The sequence below is a fragment of the Lathyrus oleraceus genome, chromosome 7 (genome assembly GCF_024323335.1).
Source record: "Lathyrus oleraceus cultivar Zhongwan6 chromosome 7, CAAS_Psat_ZW6_1.0, whole genome shotgun sequence".
NCBI lineage: Eukaryota > Viridiplantae > Streptophyta > Magnoliopsida > Fabales > Fabaceae > Lathyrus > Lathyrus oleraceus.
In genome coordinates this window covers 263875965-263899021 of record NC_066585.1, presented here as the reverse complement: position 1 = coordinate 263899021, position 23057 = coordinate 263875965, and the positions used below count along the sequence as shown (strand labels likewise).

General features: G+C 39.1%; 1 protein-coding gene across 1 annotated transcript; it reads right to left on the bottom strand.

Annotated features, from left to right (window-relative positions):
- Positions 1-46: 46 nt before the first annotated feature.
- On the bottom strand, positions 47-10683 carry LOC127108377 (protein TRAUCO). Its single transcript, XM_051045842.1, has 2 exons — positions 9376-10683; positions 47-1009 (listed from the first exon to the last, which is right to left on the bottom strand). The coding sequence occupies exons 1-2, from the start codon at positions 10460-10462 to the stop codon at positions 342-344; spliced, it is 1755 nt and encodes a 584-aa protein (XP_050901799.1). The 5' UTR covers positions 10463-10683; the 3' UTR covers positions 47-341.
- Between the last annotated feature and the right edge of the window lie 12374 nt (positions 10684-23057).

Here is a 23057-nt window from a genome sequence, read left to right as displayed (position 1 = left end):
TATATTAGTGTTGCATTCCCCATGGCATATCATTTCATCAAGAGTCTGATCTTAACTATACCAGATATATTTTTTTGTGAAGTTATCAAACAAATGATTCATGCATTTGTAACTATGGCTAGAAATATCCAAGACAGTGCCAGAGAAACTACAAAATATCTGACTACACCTTTGAAAAGTATAAGAATTTTCCATGGATTTTAAGAATATTAAGATCTTTGTAAGTTTACACCACTAACCTAGTCATTTAAGAATCAACCTAATATCAACTAAAGTTTTAGCAGAATATGAACCCATCCATCTGTGCAGCAAATATACTTGGCAAAAAACTGTAGCCCATGCTACTCTTCATTTGATTTCTTCTTATCCGACTCTTCATTTGATTTCTTCTCATCCGGCTCTCCACTTGATTTCTTCTCAACCGATTCTCCATTTGATTTCTTCTCATTCGATTCTCCATTGGATTTCTTCTCATTCGATTCTCCATTGGATTTCTTCTCATTCGACTCTCCATTTGATTTCTTCTCATTTGACGCTCCATTGGATTTCTTCTCATTCGACTCTCCATTTGATTTCATCTCATTTGACGCTCCATTGGATTTCTTCTCCTCTGACTCTCCATTGGATTTCTTCTCATCTGACTCTCCATTGGATTTCTTCTCATCTGACTCTCCATTGGATTTCTTCTCCTCCGATTCTCCATTGGATTTCTTCTCCTCCGATTCTCCATTTAATTTCTTCTCATCCGATTCTCCATTTAATTTCTTCTCATCTTCAACGTGATTGTCAAAACCATGATGAGGAACTTCAATCATTGGCTTGGGAATTGGCCGTTCATTGAAATTTTCAGGAAAAAATTCAAAGTCAGGACCAAAGTTGAACTTTACTGTGCAGTTTGGTTCATTTGGCAGAGTATACATTGAAGCAGCAGGATAGTAACGACCACCATAGAGGTCCTTGAAAGCAACACCTTGGCATACACCATTTTTAAAGAAAGACATTTCACTTCCTGCACAGGGAAGAGAATATTTGAAACCGAGTGAATTTTCATTCCATACTCAAAATACAACTTATAGCAAAGGAAATTTAACAGTTGTTCAATAAGCAAGGGATATAGTTGTTCAATCAATGGCCATAGCATTTCAATTGTAGAGGTATGGTGTTTCGAGAGCTTGTGAAAATAGTTGATTGTATGTGTATTAAATTGCCTTCAACGTATTTTCATAAGCTTTCAAATATAAGTAAAGTAACTTATAGAAGCAGTTCGTACGCAGTTCATGCAGAATTTTCTCATTTATTTTTCAATTATAGAAACATGTACATAATCAATTGAACGAATAAGTTGTGTACCTAACAGCAACCTATATATCATGACCAATGGGCTCTGACAATTTTCCAAGCTATTGAGGTTCCCATCCCAAGTATCAAGCACACACAGAACTCCCAAATTAGTGAATATTCAGACATTGAGATTAAGGAATTCAAATTGCTACGTACCTAAGACTAAGACAGAAATGCGGCAGCGGCATTGCACATAGAACCAAATCAGGATCAAATTACGATCACCTTCGCATAAAGTATTTAGTGGGTTTATTGTCTGACAACTATAACTACTGGCCAAAAATACATTGGTGACAGAAGGTCAACATCAGGAGCCTGTATCTTCATAGGTCCTAATCTAATCTCCTGGTGGGCCAAGAAACAGCCTATCTTCTCCAGGTCAAGCACCGAAGCTGAATACAGAAGTCTTGCCCTTGCCACATCAGAATTACTTTGGGTTCAGTCTCTTCTAACTGAACTCCAGGTTCCTTACTCCACTCCTACTGTCCTATGTGATAATATGAGCACTATTTCTCTTGCTCACAACCCTGTACATCATGCAAGAACAAAACACATAGAACTAGACTTATTCTTTGTTAGAGAAAAAGTGCTCAGCTGATAGATATGGCAAGGTGTATAGTAGGACACGTAAGAAGAGAGAGATGAGGAATAGTGTTACTCCCACTCAAAACTAATTCTGTTAGGAGCACATGGGAGAGGTGCCAGGTGGCAGGAAGAGAGACAAATCCAGATCTGAGGGAATATATGCAAAGAGAATGTTCCTTTGTCAGTATGCATGATTTGAGTCTCATTTTCATAGGAGAGATAAGGCCTCTCGAAGAGCTTGACCCTTTTCTTCATCTTTTCTTTCCATTTTCATGCTAGTTTACTGTATTCTGCTAGATCCCATATGAACTCTAGCCTTATTTCATCAATAATATTCATCAATTGACTTACTTGTGTCACTGTTCCATTTCTATTGTTGCTAGACTACTGGTTTGATCCTAACAATTTGGTATCTAGAGCCTTGGTTTCGTTTTTCCTATGGATGGTCATTACGAGAAGCGTTATGGAAAATCGTGTTGAACTGATAGAACAGTGGATGGGTAACATGGAAGCGTCCATGGAACAAATTCGTCAACTCGTTTTAGATCAACAGTCACGACCTCAAGTCACCGTTGATCAGATACGTCAACTCATTCAAGAACAACAAACGCGGCGTCACAGACGTAAAGGGCGTGAGGACCGGCGAGACGACGACGGCGAGGGAAGCGCTTTCAGCTCAGAATCAGGGGAATCGCGACCACGACACCATTATCATAACGATAACCAGAGAGGCGGAATTTTTGGAGGAAGGAGGCGATTGGAGATTCCGATATTCAAGGGAGAGGATGCGTATGGGTGGTTGGTGCGGGTGGAACGTTATTTTCGACTCCACGAAATTCGTACGCAAGATAAGGTGGACACGGTGGTGTTAGCGATGGAGGACAGGGCGTTGAATTGGTTTCAATGGTGGGAAGAACAAACACCGTTGAGGAACTGGGAGGAGTTCAAACTAGCTGTGATTAGAAGGTTTCAACCTGGATTGCTGCATAATCCATTAGGACCATTGTTGAGCTTGAAACAGAAGACAACAGTCATGGAATATAGAGACAAGTTTGAACTCTTGGTAGCTCCGTTACGAAGGGAAGAAAGAGGTATGCTGGGGTCTATTTTCCTGAATGGTTTAAAGGAAGAAATTCAGGCAGAGTTGAAGCTCTATGACAATCACGATCTGGCAGATGTGATGGATCGTGCGTTGCTAATTGAAGGAAAAAATGAAGTAATGGAGAGAAAGAGTACTGGGTGGAAGGATAGGGGAGGGACTTATAAATTCAAAGATCTTGGAGAAGTGTGTGGTGCTAAAACAGAAAGTGGAAAAAAAGGAGCTGGACCCACTGACAGATACAGGGAAGAAGATTAGACCCTGCAGAATTGGAAGAAAGGAGTAAAAAAGGGTTATGTTTCAAGTGTGGAGACAAGTGGAATAGGGACCATACTTGTAAGTTCAAACACATGAGTTTGAGGCTATGTGAAAGTAGTAGTGAGGAAGAAGAAGGAGTGAAGGAGTCATTAGAGGAGAGGGAAATGATAGCTGAGTTGAAGACTTTGCAATTGTCCCTGCAGAGTAGGGAAGGGTTTACTTCTAACAAATCCTTCAAGGTGTGGGTCACTGTGAATGAAAGAAAGGTGTTAACATTGATTGATTCTGGGGCTACCAGCAATTTCATTGATTCCAAGTTAGTAACAGAATTGAAATTGAAGGTGGTAGATACTCCAGTATATGTGATTGAAGTTGGAAATGGTGAAAGGGTAAGGAATAAGGGGTGTGTGAGGGGTTACGGTTTCAGGTGCAAGGGGTGGAATTTAGTCAACATTTTTTTCTAATGGAGTTAGGAGGGTCTGATATGGTGCTAGGAATGGATTGGTTGGCCAGCTTGGGTAATATTGAGGCAAATTTTGGAGAGTTATGCCTGAAATGGAAGCAAGGAAGACAGAAATACAATATACAAGGTGACCCTGCTTTGTGTACCCGACAAGCTTCATGGAAAGCTATGCTCAAAGCTTTGACAGATGAAGGGATGGGATTTTATTTGCACTCCATGGAGGCCAAACAGGCTGGGAATAACACCAAGACACCAGAATGGGAGAGAATCCTGGAACTATTTGAAGAAGTATTTAATCTCCCCTCAGGGTTACCTCCTCCCCGAGAACATGACCATGCTATCCTACTCAAACATGACGCTGCTATTCCAAATCTCCGACCATATAGGTACCCTTTTTATCAAAAAAATGAGATGATAGTAAAAGATATGTTGCAGGCTGGAATCATAAGGCATAGCACTAGCCCTTTCTCAAGTCCAGTTTTATTGGTGAAAAAGAAAGATGGAGGATGGAGATTTTGTACTGATTATAGGGCTTTGAATAAGGTCACAATACCTAACAAATTTCCTATACCGGTTATTGAAGAGCTACTAGATGAATTGGGGGGTGCAGTGATATTCTCTAAGTTAGATTTAAAATCTGGCTATCACCAAATCAGGATGAAGGAAGCTGATGTAGCCAAGACAGCTTTTAGGACTCATGAAGGCCACTATGAGTATTTGGTTATGCCTTTCGGGCTAACAAATGCTCCTTCCACATTTCAAGCACTCATGAATGAAGTGTTGAGGCCTTTTATGAGGAAATTCTGCCTAGTGTTTTTTGATGATATACTAATCTACAGTAAGGGTAGGGAGGAACACCAACAACATTTGACTGAGATTTTACAAGTGCTGAAAAGCAACAGACTGTTTGCCAACAGGAAAAAGTGTTCATTTGCACAGGAGGAGATTGAGTATCTGGGACACATCATTTCGGGAAAGGGTGTATCAGCTGACCCAAAGAAAATAGTAGACATGTTAAAATGGCCCAGGCCTAAAGAGTTGAAAGGATTGAGAGGGTTTTTGGGATTAACAGGGTACTACAGGAAATTTGTGAAAAATTATGGAAGGATTGCTTGGCCTTTAACTCAATTACTCAAGAAGGATAGTTTTGTTTGGAGTGGTGAGGCTCAAGAGGCTTTTGAGAAGCTTAAGGAGGCCATGACCACCATACCAGTGCTAGCTATGCCGGATTTTAGAAGGGAATTCATCCTAGAAACAGATGCCTCAGGAAAAGGAATAGGAGCTGTTTTAATGCAAGAAGGGAGGCCTATTTCATACATGAGTCAGACCTTGTCTGACAGGGCTCAGAAAAAGTCTGTATATGAGAGGGAGCTCATGGCAATTGTGATTGCTATTCAAAAGTGGAGACCCTATTTGCTAGGGAGACACTTCAAAGTCCACACTGACCAGAGGAGCTTGAAGTTCATTACTGAGCAGAAAACAATGGGGGAGGAACAACAGAAATGGATTTCAAAATCGTTGGGATTTGACTTTGAGGTTAAATACAAACCAGGGAAGGAGAACAATGCAGCTGATTCCTTATCAAGACAGATGCAGTATGTTCATATCACAACAGTTCAGTGTGAAGCTTGGGAAGGATTGGAGGAAGAAGTCCAAGGTGATGAAAAACTAAAGGCTATAGTGCAAGCCTTGTTAGCAGATCCTAGTAGTCAAACTGATTTTCAGCTCAAAGGTGGTAGGTTGTGTCATGAAGGCAGAATAGTGGTTCCCAAGCAATCACCCAGAATTGCTTGGTTCTTACATGAATTCCATGATACTGCTGTGGGAGGACACTCAGGATACCTAAGGACTTACAAAAAAATTGCTAGTGTGGTGTATTGGGAGGGTATGAGAAAGAGGATACAAGAGTATGTGCAAGCTTGTGAAGTGTGTCAAAGGAATAAGTATCAAACCTTGAGTCCTGGAGGATTGTTACAACCTTTGCCTATACCAACACAGACATGGAGTGACATTTCCATGGACTTCATAGGAGGGTTGCCTAAGGTGCATGGAGTGGATACTGTGATGGTAGTGGTGGATAGATTGACAAAATATGCTCATTTTCTTCCTGTGAGCCATCCTTATACTGCTAAGGACATTGCTGATTTATTCATAAAAGAAGTGGTCAGGTACGAGTTTGAAATACAGCAGTGCTTACCATCCTCAGTCAGATGGGCAAACTGAGGTGGTCAATAGGTGTTTAGAAACTTATTTGAGATGTGTAACTGGGCTGAAACCAAAACAGTGGCCAAAATGGTTGGCTTGGGCAGAGTATTGGTACAATACCAATTACCATGCCTCCTTGAAAACCACTCCTTTTGAAGCCTTATATGGAAGAACCCCACCAGTGCTAATAAGAGGGGATACTCCGTTTTCAGCAGTGGATGAAGTCCACAAACTGACTGTTGAGAGGAATGTTATGCTCAAAGAGTTGCAAGAGCAGTTGCTGAAGGCTCAAGATTTGATGAGAAATCAAGCCAACAAGCATAGGAGAGAGGTGGAACATGAGGTGGGAGATATGGTGTTTCTAAAGATTCAACCCTATAAACTTAAGAAGTTGGCCAAGAGACTTAACCAAAAATTAAGTCCCAGGTTTTATGGGCCTTATGAAGTGATACAGAAGATAGGGGCAGTGGCCTATAAATTGAAACTGCCTGAAGACACGAGGGTGCATCCGGTGTTTCATGTGTCATTGTTAAAAAAGGCTGTCAAACTTAATGTAGAACCTCAACCCCTACCAGCTTGTATGAAGGAGGATTGGCACCTAGAACCCACTCCTGAGAGGGTTGTGGAAACCAGGAGAACTGAACAGGGGGTATTGGAGGTGTTGATTAAGTGGAAGAATTTACCGGAATTTGAAAATTCTTGGGAATTAGTTGAGAAGATGACACAGGAGTTTCCTGAATTTCTCCTTGAGGTCAAGGAGAGTTTTGAAAGGGGGGGAATTGATAGATATGGCAAGGTGTATAGTAGGACACGTAAGAAGAGAGAGATGAGGAATAGTGTTACTCCCACTCAAAACTAATTCTGTTAGCAGCACATGGGAGAGGTGCCAGGTGGCAGGAAGAGAGAGAAATCCAGATCTGAGGGAATATATGCAAAGAGAATGTTCCTTTGTCAGTATGCATGATTTGAGTCTCATTTTCATAGGAGAGATAAGGCCTCTCGAAGAGCTTGACCCTTTTCTTCATCTTTTCTTTCCATTTTCATGCTAGTTTACTGTATTCTGCTAGATCCCATATGAACTCTAGCCTTATTTCATCAATAATATTCATCAATTGACTTACTTGTGTCACTGTTCCATTTCTATTGTTGCTAGACTACTGTTTTGATCCTAACATCAGCAAACAACTTAAGGTCACTCATGTACCTGGTTAGGCTCGAAGAGCATATATCCTCCCCAAGGCTCTTCCTCCTTCAAGATTTGAAGAACTTAGAAGCAAGCTCACAGTATGTGATTCTGCTCAAATCACCCACAGTGCAGCTTGAAGGCTATTAAAGGAGCCATTCATTTAATATTATGAGATTTGTAAATAGGTTAACATGAGCTTACTATAGGATTAATGTACTCTATCATAGCCTAGTAACTAACTTCAGTTACTAACTTCAAGATTTGAAGAACTTAGAAGCAAGCTCACAGTATGTGATTCTGCTCAAATCACCCACAGTGCAGCTTGAAGGGGGCTATTAAAGGAGCCATTCATTTAATATTATGAGATTTGTAAATAGGTTAACATGAGCTTACTATAGGATTAATGTACTCTATCATAGCCTAGTAACTAACTTCAGTTACAGTTAGAGCAGTTATAGCAAACTATAACTGACTGACTAATGTCAGTCAGCCCTAGGTTTTACCTGCTATAGCAGGTCATCCATCAAATCTATAAATAGACCAAACCCAGTGTAACTAACTCATCAATGAAATCATAATTCAGTTTTCTCCATTGATTCCAAGAGAATCATGGCCAATATTAAAAACTCTAACAGGAGGCATCTAAGTTATTGAAAAATGTCACACCCGTGACTAAGCCAATCGATATACTCAAGAGCCTTGATCATGAAATAACACAACATTCAGTAGGCTTTAGAAGTACTATCATTTTAAAAAGTATTGAAAAACAAAATACAGAGTTCTCAAATGAAGTCCTCGGCAGAATCATGGCTAGCATACACTTGAATGGAAATGGTGAATGCATGTGAGAATTTCCTGACCCACAACGTGCGGATGCCAAGTTTTAGATGGCGTTTTCATAATTCTACTCAGTCTTTGCTAAATGTGTTTTCAAGAAAAAGAAAAACGTGTGGTCACACTTCTATCTAATCTCTGTTGCAAGTTTCTGGTATGCAAGGGGTGGAAGTTTTTGGCATACTGTCTCATCTTCTATCTCAAGTCTTGTTTATGTGTTTCTGTTCACTCCCTCACTTGTTTTCTCTTTTGGATGATGTAGTCTCTGTTTTCTCAAATCTCAGAAATTGTTTCTGCGCGCAAAAACACTTTTTTCATACGTTTATTGTGCTTCATATAAGATGTTAACATCTTTTAATTTTTGTTCTGAAGGTCCTTTCATTATGGATTTTTCGTCTGAGAGAATATCGCATAAATTTTTGTCTCTACAAAGTCCAAATACATAACGTGATATAGGCACGATATGGTACAGAAAACTTTAGAAAAACAATACAGAGCATACTAGGTTCACTGATATATGAAGAAAGTAACTCGGCAGAGCACTCTGCCAGTTACGAACTTGTGGCAGCAAAATAAGAACACAGCAAGATAATAGAGCATGAAAGGAACTTCAGACTTATTTCAATGAGAGCACACGACAATTCAGCAAGAAGCAAGTGCAAACCAGAGATATGATGACCCCAACAGATGCATGCAATTGCAAGCCCTAGTTGGTAAGAAGTAGGTCTATGTTGCAATGCAATGTGATTTAGGAATGAATGGTAAGCTTTTTTTCAGTGAAGAACACAAACTTAGCAACAGTGGTATAGAATGGTAAGCCTTTTTGTAGAATTTCAAAGAAGAACAAGACAGGCTGGATTTAAGGAATATGACATAAGTTTGTCCATATTGATTTTTATCTGAGCCATAGCCATACCCAGACCCAGACCCATATCTTATATGGTGAGTTGAATAAGAAATATTTTCAGGAAAAACATTCAAAAGTAACTGCATACTTTCTAGATGGGCACTAGAATGTTTCGTAGCACAAGTGTTGGTAGCGTCGTCGGTTTTAGATATTTGTTGTTGGGCATACATTTCCATTTTTATGTATATGGAGTTCATAGGGTTTCACTAACTTCAGAGTTTAGACATACATACAGAAGGGATTCCATAACCAAGTTCACACACTCAAGGATCTAAAAAATTGTTTCTCAGTCCATGTATTCACTATCCTCACCCCTACAAAAATGAACTATCAATTTGGCCCTTAGATGATAAACTGGTAAAAATAAATTCTCAGTATCTAGCATCTACACTCTACTCTACAGTTTAATACTATCACAAGGTAACCAATCAATCAAACATCAAATAGATGATAAAATAGAAAAGCATAGAAACAAAACAACAGAGTTGAAGACTAACCGGGCACAACTTTGGGTGGATCTTCCTTAGCATCTTGAGCATATGCATATCTTTGTCCTTTATACCAAACCAACTGCTTGTTTTTTGGCGCATACTTCTCTCCATCAGGCAAATTAATATAGAACCCAATAACATCACCTTCTCCGTAACCTACATCGCCATATTTCTCCCTCAAAGCCTTATGAATCTTACTCCCATCAATATCCCTATACCCAAAACTATTCCCGTCATACCCAACAGGTGCCTGCAAATCACCCTTATCCATAGCCCAACCTAAACGTGTGTGTCCAGTCTCCCCTAACCTCACAACCTTTATCTCAAAGTACCAAGCTCCTTCAATTACCCCTCTCGTTGCCTTAACCATTCTATAACCCTTTGTGCTCCCTGCACTCAACCTATCCTCACTCAACTCTACTTTCTCCGCTTTGTATATCTTTGAGAGACATATCTTCATATCTGGTGTATCGTCCGTTTTATCCGGGAACCTTGGTACCGGTGTTACCAGAACGCTGTCTTCTCCACCATTTGTGTTGTTGTTGGTGTTATTATTATTATTGTTGTTTTTATTGTTGTTGTTTTTGCTTTTCTTTTTCCCTTTCCTTGTTGATTTTGTAGCCCACACATTGTTGCTCTTTTTCTTCGATTTCTTCACAGTTCCGTTTGCCGGCGTCGATGTCGTTGCGGTTGACGCAACAGCATTTCTTGTCCCGTTGTTTTCCTCCGGCAATGACACCGATTCGTCCTTGACAATATCCAGAGAGGACAGTTGTTTCTGCTTCTTCGGAGGCGGTTCTTCTTCATCTTCATCGGCATCTCCTCTACTCTGCTTCGGGGAATTCAAGCCGTTTGATGCAGCTTCGTCGGAGGAGGGATCATCAGAGGGATCGAGCTCCGATTTTCCATCGTTTTGGGGTTCGGTAAGGGTGTCAGAAGGGGTGCTTGAAGTGATCAGAGGTGCGTATGTTGATTCCATATCGGTAGCGACGGAGGCAGCGGGTTGGTCGGCGATGGGTGCGGTTGTGGTGGCGAGTGGAAGGTCTTCATCTTCATCTTCTTCGTCTTTGTATGTTGCTTGAAGTGTATCCATTGGAATTAGGGTTTTGAGTGCAAAAGTATCGGAGAGATTTCAATCTGAAAAGGGAGGGTGGTTCCGATGAGAGGAGAAGGAGGAGTGAATAGGGAGAGAATAGAAGAAAGTGGTGAAAAGTTGGACAGCCCGGTTTGGGTTGGGTATTAGCTTTGAAGGCCCAACGGGACAATAAAATCACTCTTACTAGCATTTGAGGATATTACTCTAAGTGGAAGTGTCACCCTCCATTCATATATGGCACCTTTATATTTAGAGGTGTTTTATTATTATACCCTTCATTACTAAATAGCATGGTATATTATGGAATTCTCAAGATTGAATTATAAGTTATTTGGAATGAGAAGGAGAAGTCGGGTGAGTCTGGTATTCATAAGAGATATCGATATCTGGATTGCTACTTATGAGATAAATAGGAGTTCGAATCATTTAGTTTTCAGTAACACGTTTTTGGATGGTGTGTATAATCGGTGTAACGGATATAGAGTTTTTCCTGGTTACATGGGAGTAAGGAATTTGATAGAGATGACGTTACATGATAATGATGATGACGATAGACGCTATCAGCACCATTTAATCATGATACTTGAAAGGAAACTTCTTAAATGATCCCTGGAGGTGTGATGGGTATAAAAGGTCTTCGGGTTGAGGAAGGAATGGACAAACACCAATAGAAATAATCAAGTAACACTTAGTTCCCATTGTGTTTCTAGTCTCTCCTGATTCATTTAAGGAAGATTATCCAAAATTGTTTATCAGCAGGGATGGCAATGGGTAGGGTTTAGATAGGGTACTATAATACACATCCTCATACCCGCTATTTAAAAAAAAATCCTCATGTCTGAGCTCATACCCGCTTGGGTGCCAAAATTAGCACTTGTACCCGTGCCCTATGGGTATGTAAGTACTCATACCCGTACATATGCACTCATATTAAATATAAATAGATCAATTATAAAATATCATATAATTTTAAAAACTTAAAAAGTTTCAAACAACTTATTGTTGAAATAAACTAACACTTATATTAAATACGTAATGGTTTACCATTGATATACATTTTATAATTGATAGACATACATTTTTATATAATAACATAAATAAAAATATATAATATAAATAAAAATACATAAATATATAGTGTGCAGGTATGCGGCGGGGGTGGGTATCAAGGTGCCCATACCCGCACCCATAACCGCTTCTTTTTATGGGTAATTACCCGAGCTCATGCCCGTACTCATTTTTGCGGGTTTTTATCCTATCTGTTGTGGATAAATTTGTGGGTGCCCATTGGGGATGAGTCAAATTATCATCCCTATTTATCATGAACATTTGGCGCCCACCGTGGGACCTCGGTAAAACTTTCCCATACCGCACAAAAACATCGCAATAACACGGTGTCTGGATTGTCTCCTAGTAGGAGTGAATCTCGCATTCCATCAAACATGGCACAACGTTTAACAATTGTGGAGAATATGCGCCAGCAGAATGAGTTCTTGCAAGAAAGTGTTCACACACTTCAGCAAACGCAAAATACTATGGAGGGGGAAGCAGAAGAAGAACTTATAAATCCTTAACCTCTTTTAGAAGCAATATGAGGCGATCAAGTCCCAGAGAATTTTAAACCACCATATTTGTTATCCTTTGATGGCAAAAGTGATCCATATGAGCATATAATTTTAATTAACAATCAAATGATGATAGTCAGGGCTTCTGACTCTTTAAAGTGCAAGCTCATGGCAGGAACGTTCAAGGATGTGGCCTTACATTGGTACATGAGCCTACCTATATTCTCAATCATCGGTTACCAAGATATAACCAGGAAGATGGTGTAGTATTTTTCCACCAGCAAGCATAGAAAGGTGTCCACCACTAGTTTATTCAACCACCGCCAAAGGCCCTCTTAAACTCTCTGTGAATATATGGCGCGATTCAATGAATGAACAACAAAAGTTTCTCATATGAATCAGAAAATGTTTGTGGGAGCCTTCCAGAATTTCAATGAATCTTTGGCGTAAAAGTCGGCCACCAGCATGGATGAAGTAATGAATAGAGCATAATGTTATATCAAGGGCGAAGAAAGCAATATAGATAAGAGAGCTCGAGATGCTAAATAGAATATACAACCTAGGAATGACAGATACGGTCCTAAAAAAGGTCACCACAAGCACGAGTCGAGGGAAAGATCGACGATAAAGCCTTACCGGAGGCCATATGACAGCTTTGACAAGAACTTTACCCCACTCAATTCAAAGTGCGCTGACATCCTGCGTGAAGTGTATCATCTCAAACTATTACCAGAATCCAATCACCCTAAGAGGGACAACGTTGTACTGGGAAAAGACGAGGATATGTGGTGTGCTTATCATCATTTGAGAGACCACCATACTGAAGATTGTCATCAGTTAAAAGGAGAAATCAAAATTTTGATCCAAAGAGGCCAGTTGTTATCATACGTGAAAGATGTCGACAAATCAGAAGAAAAGAGAAGCCAAACTTGGAAAACCTCACTTCCAAGAATGGAAAAAGTATCGAGAAGATGTGTGAAACCCAGGTAGCACGCCACACACTTAAAACCATCTTGGGAGGTTTTGCTGGTGAAGGTAAACAAGCTCGCCCAGAAAAAGATATGCATGGTCAGTAATGCATGTATCATAGAATTTGTTTTCAGGAAAAGAAGAAAGACATGTCACTGTCAACTTTTCAAGATGGGGTTCGGAAGATGTTCTAGCACATGAGAAAGACCCAGTGGTCATAAAAGTACAAATTCATGATTAAAGTGTCAAGCGAGTGTTAATCGGACTGGATAGTTCTGTCAACATATTGTATTGGGACACTTTCAAAGGCATGAACATGAGTTTCTACCTTTCAAAGTCACCCGGGTAAGTTTCTCTGAGGAACAGGTCCAGATACTAGGGAATTTGCCTATCATGGCTATTTGTGGGAGTGGAGAAAATGCCAAAGGCATCAAAGTGGGATGCATGATAGTAAATGCATCCTCACCATATAACATTATCATCGGAAGGCCGACGTTCAACACTCTAGATGCTGCAGTGTCCACTCTTTATCTGGCCATGAAGTATCCTCTAGACGATGGACGAGTAGGGGTAATTAAAGGCAATAAGTGGTTGGCCAAGAAATGCTACAATGATAGCCTAAAACTGAAAAATAAAACCCAACAGGGCCATCCTACAACTAAAAATCCTTTAAAGGTGAACCTGGTTGACCTCGACCCTCGGGAAGACCCAGCGGATGATAGCTTGGCCCCTATTAGAGAATTAAAAAAGGTGCAGATTGGTGTTGGGGATTTTCAGATCACGCAGATAGGTTCAGGACTATATCAGGAATATGAGACAAACATCATCAAGGTATCGATAAAAAGCGTCGAACTTTTCACTTAGAAGCCCTCGTACATGTCTGGGATCGACCCAAATATTGTATGCCATCAGCTTTCTCTTGATCCAACAATGAAAGTCGTAGAATAGAGGAAGTGAAATATGAAGAAGAGAAAAGAAAGGTTGTCGCATAGGGGTAGGTAAGCTCTTGAAGGTCGTATTTATCCGGGAAATAAAATATCCCACCTAATTGTCCAATGTCGTCATGGTAAAGAAGAAATATGGAAAGTGGTGCATGTGCATATATTTCGCCGACCTCAATAAGACTTTCCCAAAGGATCCTTATCCATAGCCACACGTCGATAGACTCAACGATGGCATATCACTCGTACAATCTATCGCACGGTGACCTGTCCTCCTACACTTAAAGCACCTCAAAACATTATTATTGCACTCATTAGCACGGTGGCCCAACTCTCCACACTTGAAGAACTTGACATAAGTGGGAGTCCCTCCCCCACTTGGATTTTTCTCATATGCACCTTTCTGCTTTCCTTTGTCAGCTGGAGCACTGTATGATTTTCCTTTATATTAACTTTTCCCCTTCCTCTCAGTAACGCTCTTGTAGTTATTTCTATGATCCCAATAGATCTCAACCGTAAAGCGCATCCAACAGTCATCCGCAAAGAACGACAAGCAAATAACTGATTCATTATTTTCCCATACACACACACACACACACACACACACACACACACACATATATATATATATATATATATATATATATATATATATATATATATATATATATAAAGCAAGCGCCAAATCGAGGTAACGGGTTTCAAACAGAAATTCATTTCTCTCTTATTCTTCATATATTTACTTGAGTGTTAGAGTGCTAACCTTGCAGATACCCTCATTCCACCGCATCGGAGGTTGCGATCCACTGTCACCTTCATTCAGACTTCTCATTTCTGGTTCCAGGATGGAACACAACCCGTATATGGAGTCGGAGGGTGGCTTAAAAGTGGGAGACATGTTCCGCACATGATAAGATTGTGTGCGAGCTATAAAAGAGTTTCATATGGAAAACTTTGTTGATTATAGTGTTAATCGCATTAATGTAAAGATATAAGTCATTATGTGTCGTAATGAGCTTTGCATATTTTGGCCGACAAAGGTTTATAGGAAGAGAAGTGATTATGGGAGATAGTTTCTATGGGTCCACTCATAGTTGCACTACGCCCAATATTCTACAAGATCGTCATAAATTAAGCTCTCGGATAATATGCTAAGACATTTTGCCTTTCATTAGTAAGGACACAACATTAAAGGTGGGTACAATAATCTCCCATATCGGTACACGGTACAATTATACTCCCTCCTATGAGAAAGCATGGATTACAAGGATAAAGCCTATTGAACATGTATACAAAAATTGGGAGGCTCCGTACAAAGAATTTCCATAATATTTGGTGGCACTTAATACATATGCTCCTGGATATGTTTGAATTATGGAGACGTTGTCAACATATATGTAGGACATAACATGTATTAATAGAAATAAAATATTTTATCGACTCTTTTAGGCGTTTCAACCATGTATCAATGGTTTTGCATCCTGCAAACCTATTATTCAAATTGATGGAACATGGTTGTACAAGAAATACAATGGAACTTTACTTATGATAGTGACATAAGATGACAACATCGATATCTTTCCCATTGCCTTCGCCCCGATTAAAGGTGAGACTGGTGATGGTTGGAGTTTCTTCTCGCGAATCTCATAACACATGTTACTTCACAACCCAACCTCTATTTGATTTCAGATAGACATACATATATTGAGACTGCATATAATAATCATGATAATGGTTGGAAAAATATTCTTTCTACATATGTCTATAACATTAGACATATTGCACAAAACTTCATGCGGGAAATCAAAGACAATTGTCTTCAAAAAAAGTTTTGAACACATGGTATGCTTTAAATCAACCATCATTTAGACATTATCGTGAGGAAATTAGATTGTCAAATGCAGATGGATTAAGGTGGTTCGATAATATTCTAGTGGAGAAATGGACTAGGGCATTTGACGAGGGTAGACGATGGGGCCACATGCTAACAAACCTTATGGAATCAATGAAATTTGTCTCCAAATGCATTAGAAACCTACTTGTAACCGCGTTGGTGAGAGCAACTTATTTTAGGTTGGGATCACTATTCATGATCAAAGGAAAAAAATGGAGTTCAGTGTTACAATCAGGGAATTTGTTCAGTGAAAGCTTCATGAAAGTTATAAAGGAGTAAACTATCAAAGTTAACACACATATGGTTACAAGATTTGACTGTCATAGTGTTGTACCCCAAAATTTTCCATCCATTTTCGCTTCTCATTTGACTTATGGCTCGAGACTCATTCATATTTCATTCACGTGCATCATTCATTCATGATTAACACTTGCTAACAGGAATCATATATTCAAGGTTTATGGTTGGCAAAAACAAGGGATTTGCTTGAAGATTATGGTATTGCACACCTTATGGTTTGAAACCCTAATTCTTGTCTTTGTTCTTATTGGATCTTGTGTTTGACCTTCTGTGTAATTAACCTGACTTCTGAACCCTGATTGTGGGTCCATGGTTTGAGGTGTTATTTGTAGAGCTTTGGGCTTTGTTTGAAACCCTAATTAGGGATAAGTGGTATTCAGGTGCTTTGCTGGTTTAACTTTCTGATCTACGGTTCATTAAAACCCCAGTCATTGACTTTGAGGTTTGTCAACCCTATGGTTTACATTAAGGTATTGGAAACCCTGGTTGTGGTTCATGGCATTGATATGCCACTTGAGTTGACTTCTCACCTGGCTTGAGGTTCTTAATTTGATACACAACTTTGAACTTTGACCTAGTAAACTCTATTCATGGTGTTATATGATTGATTCAAGGCATGTTTGCATTCATGTTTCAGTGACCTCATGGCCTCATGATCCATTTGATTCTAGTCTTATTTCATTCCCACTTCATCCATTACTTTCATGGTTTTATTAAAATGTCAAGATTTATTCATGCTTTAATTTATAGTCTCATTGATACAATTCATTGTCCATTTGATCAAGTCATTCCATGACCCATTAATTCCATTTCATTCATTCACTCAAACATGTTCAAAAATGCATTGAAAGCTTTTGTTTCAAGTTGATTTCATATTAAACAAGAAAAAAAGGTCAAGCCATTATGCTTCATACATGACCCCATGCATCAAAACAAAGAAAAAAACATTTATGGGTGAAGGAAATCGATTGCCATGTTTGGGAAATCTATTTCCCCTACTCCAATAGCCAAAAAAATACATTCCTGGGTGATGGAAATCGATTACCATATTTGGGAAATCGATTTACCCTGCTCCAGTAGCCACAAAATACATTCCTGGGTGATGGAAATCGATTACCATGTTTGGAAAATCGATTTCCCCTGCTCCAGTAGCCAAAAAATACATTTCTGGGTGATGGAAATTGATTACCATGTTTGGGAAATCGATTTCCCCGGGACAGTGGGCCAAAATACTGCATTTTCAGTAGTAATGCAGTTTCATTTGCACTCTAAACCAGTTCCAAATGCTTGCATAAATACGCATAGAAATCTTTACATAATTATGCCGCAACCAACCATATCATTCATGCATTGGACCAAGCTCTTAACACTTCAATTCACCAACCTTCTCAACATTTGTGAGTTACTTATAACAGTCTCAAACTATTTCCAAACCACATCAAGCTAACTCCAAACCACATCAAACTAACTCCAAACCTCTTCAAACTAATTCCAAACCATTTTAACTAATTTCAAGCCTCATTTAACTAATTCCAAGCCATATCAAAACTAACTTCGAACCTCCATTTGATCCAAACCTATAATCTATATAAACTCATCACTGTAATCAAATCAGGGGGAGATGACCAAAAATTAAAATCACTCTCAAATTACTCATTGCAAATTCAACTTTTCTCCTCTCACTTCATCTTCGACAATTCCTCTTCCTACATAAAATCTCAAATCACCATTGGAGCAAGCTTCACATTGAAGTTTATTATCAATTGAGCTAAACCTCTTGCATTCAATAATCATCCCTACATTCATATAATCAACATCAACAAAAATAATTCAATTCAGAATTTTCCAGAGTTGATTCTTAAAGAGGAGGAGTTCATAGTAGAAGTAGAAGATTAAAGATTCTGAGTAGCATACCTATGGTTTTCACTTCATCTTCATCACCTTTAAATTTCAACAAGTTCCAAGACAATCCTCTGTCTTGTAGGTCAGTGAATTTTCATCTTTGCTTGTTTGCTGAATTTTTTATAACACAATGTAACTTGTATAGTGGAGAATCAAAACCCCAAGGTTCGGTGGTTTGATTCTCCTCCATCTCCATTTAATTTTAGATTTTGTGTTTAGGGTTCTTGACTTTAATGGCTCAATTTCCAGAATTGATTAACTTTTAGTTAGAATATATGAGAGATTAAGATAGAAGAGGTTGAGAGGAGTATGAAGATAGTGTTTTTTCTTGATTCCAGCCAACCCCGCCGCCTCCTGCACGTTGGTGCCGGAGCTCCGGTGGTGGTTCCTTTTTGACATGAAAATTGAAATTGGTGTGTAGAGAAGACATAATGTGTTTGTTATTTTTATTTTTTTTTGCATTTCCCTTTGCAAATTCTGTTGGGATTAGCCATTAAGTCAAATATTTTTCTTTCCACACCCTTGTTTCACTAGGTGTTATCCTTTTTGGATCCAACAACACTTCTTTGTATTTGGGCTTATTCTATTGGGTCTAAAGCCCCTATTGCTGAATTTTGCACTTTATATTCTGTTAGACGATAGTATCGATCTAGAAGGGGGTTGAATAGATCAGTATTTAAATTTAGCGCTTTGTAAAAATGTTTTCAAAGGTTGCGAAAAGCTCCAAAGACCACAATCGTCTAAATGATTCGTTAATGGAAAGATCAGATATGCGTGAAACTGAATGGAATAACTGCGATAGAGATAATTAACCACTGTCTAAATCAATCGATTAATTACCACAATCCTTGATATCGTTACCTCTAATGATGAGTAAACACAATAAGAGAACAAGTAAAATATTAATAGATTTGTGTGAGATTAATTTTATCAAACACTTGGTGTGCACTCCACACCAAGTCTCAATTTCACTCAAATTGAATGTGCTAAATTTTACTTAGTTACAATCAAAGTGATTGCATCAATTTGTCACTATGCATAACAATTAAGCAAGATTGATTTTACTATTAATTTCATACAAAACGTAATTAATGCAGAATTTAAAGAGTTAAGAGAAAGAGAGAACAACACCAGATTTGTTTAGGCAGTTCCGCTTTCGTCCTCGCTTAGGGTACGTCTGCCCCCAATTCTAAATTTAGAATTGAGATCTTTATTATCAAATTACGAAGTTAATAAAAGAGAAGAAATGATCACCACCAACCAACCCCAAGTGTTGTTGCAAATCATATTCACTTCTCTCCCTTGATTCGAGTTGAACCAAGTCCTTCAAGCGTTCCGAACAAACCTCCGGTTATAACTACCTTATTGCAAGAACTCCATGTTCTCCAAAAATCTAGCTCGGTTGATTTCAATCTGATATGCGTGAAACCTCTGATTATAGCCACCTTATTGCAAGAACTCCATGTTCTCCAAAATTCTAGCTCGGCTGACTTCAATCGCAAGACGCTTGAACCCTAACCTTCCTTAATAATCCTCTGGTTACTGTTACTTGTTTGAACGAACCCACCGTTCTTCAAACCTTTCACACGGCTAAATCTGTGGAACAAAGATTAATGCATAAAACCCCAATTCTCGGAGGACAAAACCCCAATGGTTTTATTCAAGAAAAACCCACTCAAAGCCTCTAACCAAACTAAGATTACACAATCCTATTTGGACGTTATCACCACAGCAATGCACAATGTCATACCCCAAAATTTGCCCATTTATATTTCAAGACATTTTTCAAGGCATTCCGACTCATTTTCATGACACTGATCTTACGGGAACGAAGGCCCAGCTCGCGAATGACCCAAACTGACCTATTCGCTACACGCTCGCCTAGTGATAACATGAAAGTGGTTTATTTAGAAGCACAAGTAAAAATGGAGGAGAAGAGGTGCAAAAAGGAGAGAAAACGAACCGAATAGCAAAGCCCAGCCCAAAGCGCAAGCCACAAATGCTGTGCTTGTGACGGACGTCACGGAGGGCGTGACGAGCGTCACGCAAAGCAGCCTTGTGACGGACGTCACACATGGTGTGACGAGCGTCACACCACTACCCTACTTTTTGGGCGCACGTAACGCCTCAGAGACTTGAAGAGACGTTGAGGAGTATTGGGCCCTATATCCACGCCATGAAATTAGCCACGTTAAAGAGCTCTTGGCAGCAAGTAGTTACTTAATGGTACCAATATAAATAGCCACGAAGAAAACCTAGAACGGGGGGGCTTTTTCCACATTTTTCCTTTGCCGTTTTCACTTTTGCATATTTTCTTTTCCAGCAGCTTAGGCATTGTTTTTCCTACGAGTTCTACACTATTTTCCTTGCAATTTCCTATTTCTTTTTCAGCATTTAGTTAGTTCTATTCACACAATAGTTTCTACAAAGGAAACTATTGTGTACCTTTTTACCGGATCCAACCTTACGTTAGGATCTAGTTTATTTTCTTCGCTTTAATTTGTTGTTTATTTGACGAATCCAAGGACAAATCCTGCCGGCTTGTGGCGGAGTGTTCAGGACTACTGTTTAACTTATTCCGAGTAACCCTAAAGGAAACCCGGAAGGAAAAGCCTACGGCAGCAAGGTCACTTCCGCTCAATTCGATCCGATCGGCCAATTCGAGGTTGCAATTCAATTGCCAACAGGTTTGCGTTACTATCACCGCTTTATGTTCCTAATGCACATGTGATATCATAATTGAATTCATAAATACATTTGAGGTTTTGCATGTGGACTTAAGTATGCCTGGATACCTTGAATTGTTGTAATGGAGGCCGCTGTTTCACTCTGTTTTGATCTTTACCCATCCGACTTATCTTATTATAACCAGGCTTAGTTTACCTGGTACTATTACTGCTTTGGTGCAACTCTTGATTGCACCCTGATTTGGTACTCTAATCCGTTTGCTGAATTTTGTAAAGGTTCACCTGTCCCAGGAAAGGATTGCTGTCTAGGTCTTCCACTTTATTTGTGGGATACCCTTGTGGAGATTCGCCCTAAATTACTTGATTAATTTTAATGTGTTAATTTTTATGTATTAATTTTAATGTGTTAATTTTAATGTATTAATTTTAATGTATTAATTTTAATGTGGAGATTCACCCTAATTACTTAATTAACTTTAAAATATGGACTTTCAATATGTGATCTTGGACCTCTCTTTTGCCTTACGATTACGGTATTACGGTCATGTCCCGCGAATGTGGGGATACCCTTAGCAAAGACCCTTCGATTAAATCATCATGTCCCTTTAAAATAAATCATAGTCCCTCGGATGTTGCCTTCGAATATATGATTTTGTCCCTCGATGACCCTTCGGTGTAGCCTACGGTTAAATGATGATCGTCCCTCCGAATGCTAAGGTATCCTTACAACTGTTGCCTTCAATGACCTATCGATGACCCTACGATGACCCTTTTACATCCAAAGGATAAAACTACTTACTTCTCAATAGTAAGGACAGTTTTACCCTCATAAGGATTGGAAATGCCCATAAAGACCCTAGGAAGGTATGACTCTCAACTGCTGGATCATAATCTAAAACATTTTCCATCCCTCACACTTTGCAAATCCTAGAACATCACCACTTGGTATACATTCATACTAGAATCATTACCAAGTTATATTTTTTCTAAATCGTTTTCAAAATCAAACGAGATAAATACTTTGTATACATTCATACGAGAATCATTACAAAGTTGAATTCTCTTTTCAAAACATTTTTAAGCAATTCACCCACACTTTTTCAGACAAAAACATAAGTGATCCAGCAATTAAGAGCCCATGGATAACCATGGATACAAAGGGTGCTAATACCTTCCCTTTGTATAATGTACCTCCCGAACCTAAGAATCTAAATTAAGGTCTTTCCTGTTCTTTTCCACCTTTCCTTATTGGATAAAAGAAAAGTCGGTGGCGACTCTTGCTATCCGCGACATTGCGATAAAAAAAACACAAAAAGTCAGTTCACCGTATGACACACAATTATCAACAAAAATTATTATGTGTAGTTGTTGAGAAATGCAATAAAGAATGAAGATGAAGAGCATTTTAGTGTACATCTTTCACTTTTCTTGTTGGTTGTTGAAGAAGAGACTCTAGAATATTTATATGATGCATGGGCAAAGTAACAAACATAACAAAATAATTTTGCAAAAATGCACAACAAAAAAATTAAGTGTCAATAGCGACCAGTCGACCTGTTCACACAGGTCACTCGACCTATTCAGACCCGAGGCAATGAAGCAGGCGATGAGTCAACTCAAACAGGGGATGAGTCGACTCAAACATGGTTTTTCCAGAGTCGAGTCGACCTATAACTCGACCTGTTCAGACCTGTGGCAACATGGTTCAAATAAAACAGGCAGTGAGTCGATTAAAATAGGGGATGGGTCGACCTATGACTCGACCTGTTCATATCCGAGAGTTACGCTCCAAGTCATGAGTCGACTCACAGACTCGACATGTTCAGACCCGAGAGTTACACTTCAAGTCATGAGTTGACTCACAGTTTTACCGCTCCAAGTCATGAGTCAACTCAAAGTTCTTAAACTGTCAAAAATGAGTTTTTGAGATGTATTTTGGTTAATTCAAACCATTCTCTTATGAACCTAAGATACTAACGATGATCAAGTGCATTATTCAAGTCAATGAGATGCTCTTATATGCATGGACACATTTCACTTATACTTTGAGCATGTTGGAGGATGAATGTATTTTATGATGTGATGACACCGTCCAAAGCACACGTTATGAGCAACTATAAAGGTTCAACATCATTAAAATAAGGACTAAGAATCTTTGCCCTCACATACTCCCCTTTTTTAATGATGGCAGATTGTGGCACAATCGCATACTTTGATAGACATCTCCCCCTGATTTTATGCATGCATTCAAACCATTCTGCTATTATAAATCTGCTATTGTGTTTCCATTGCTTCTCCCCCTTTGACAACATCAAAAAGAAACAATGATACGGT

Coding starts and splice junctions, on each gene's coding strand:
- LOC127108377 (XM_051045842.1), bottom strand. CDS start 10,462: ATGGATACACTTCAAGCAACATACAAAGACGAAGAAGATGAAGATGAA. Junction 1,010..9,375: donor TCCACCCAAAGTTGTGCCCG/GTTAGTCTTCAA, acceptor TTCCCTGTGCAG/GAAGTGAAATGTCTTTCTTT.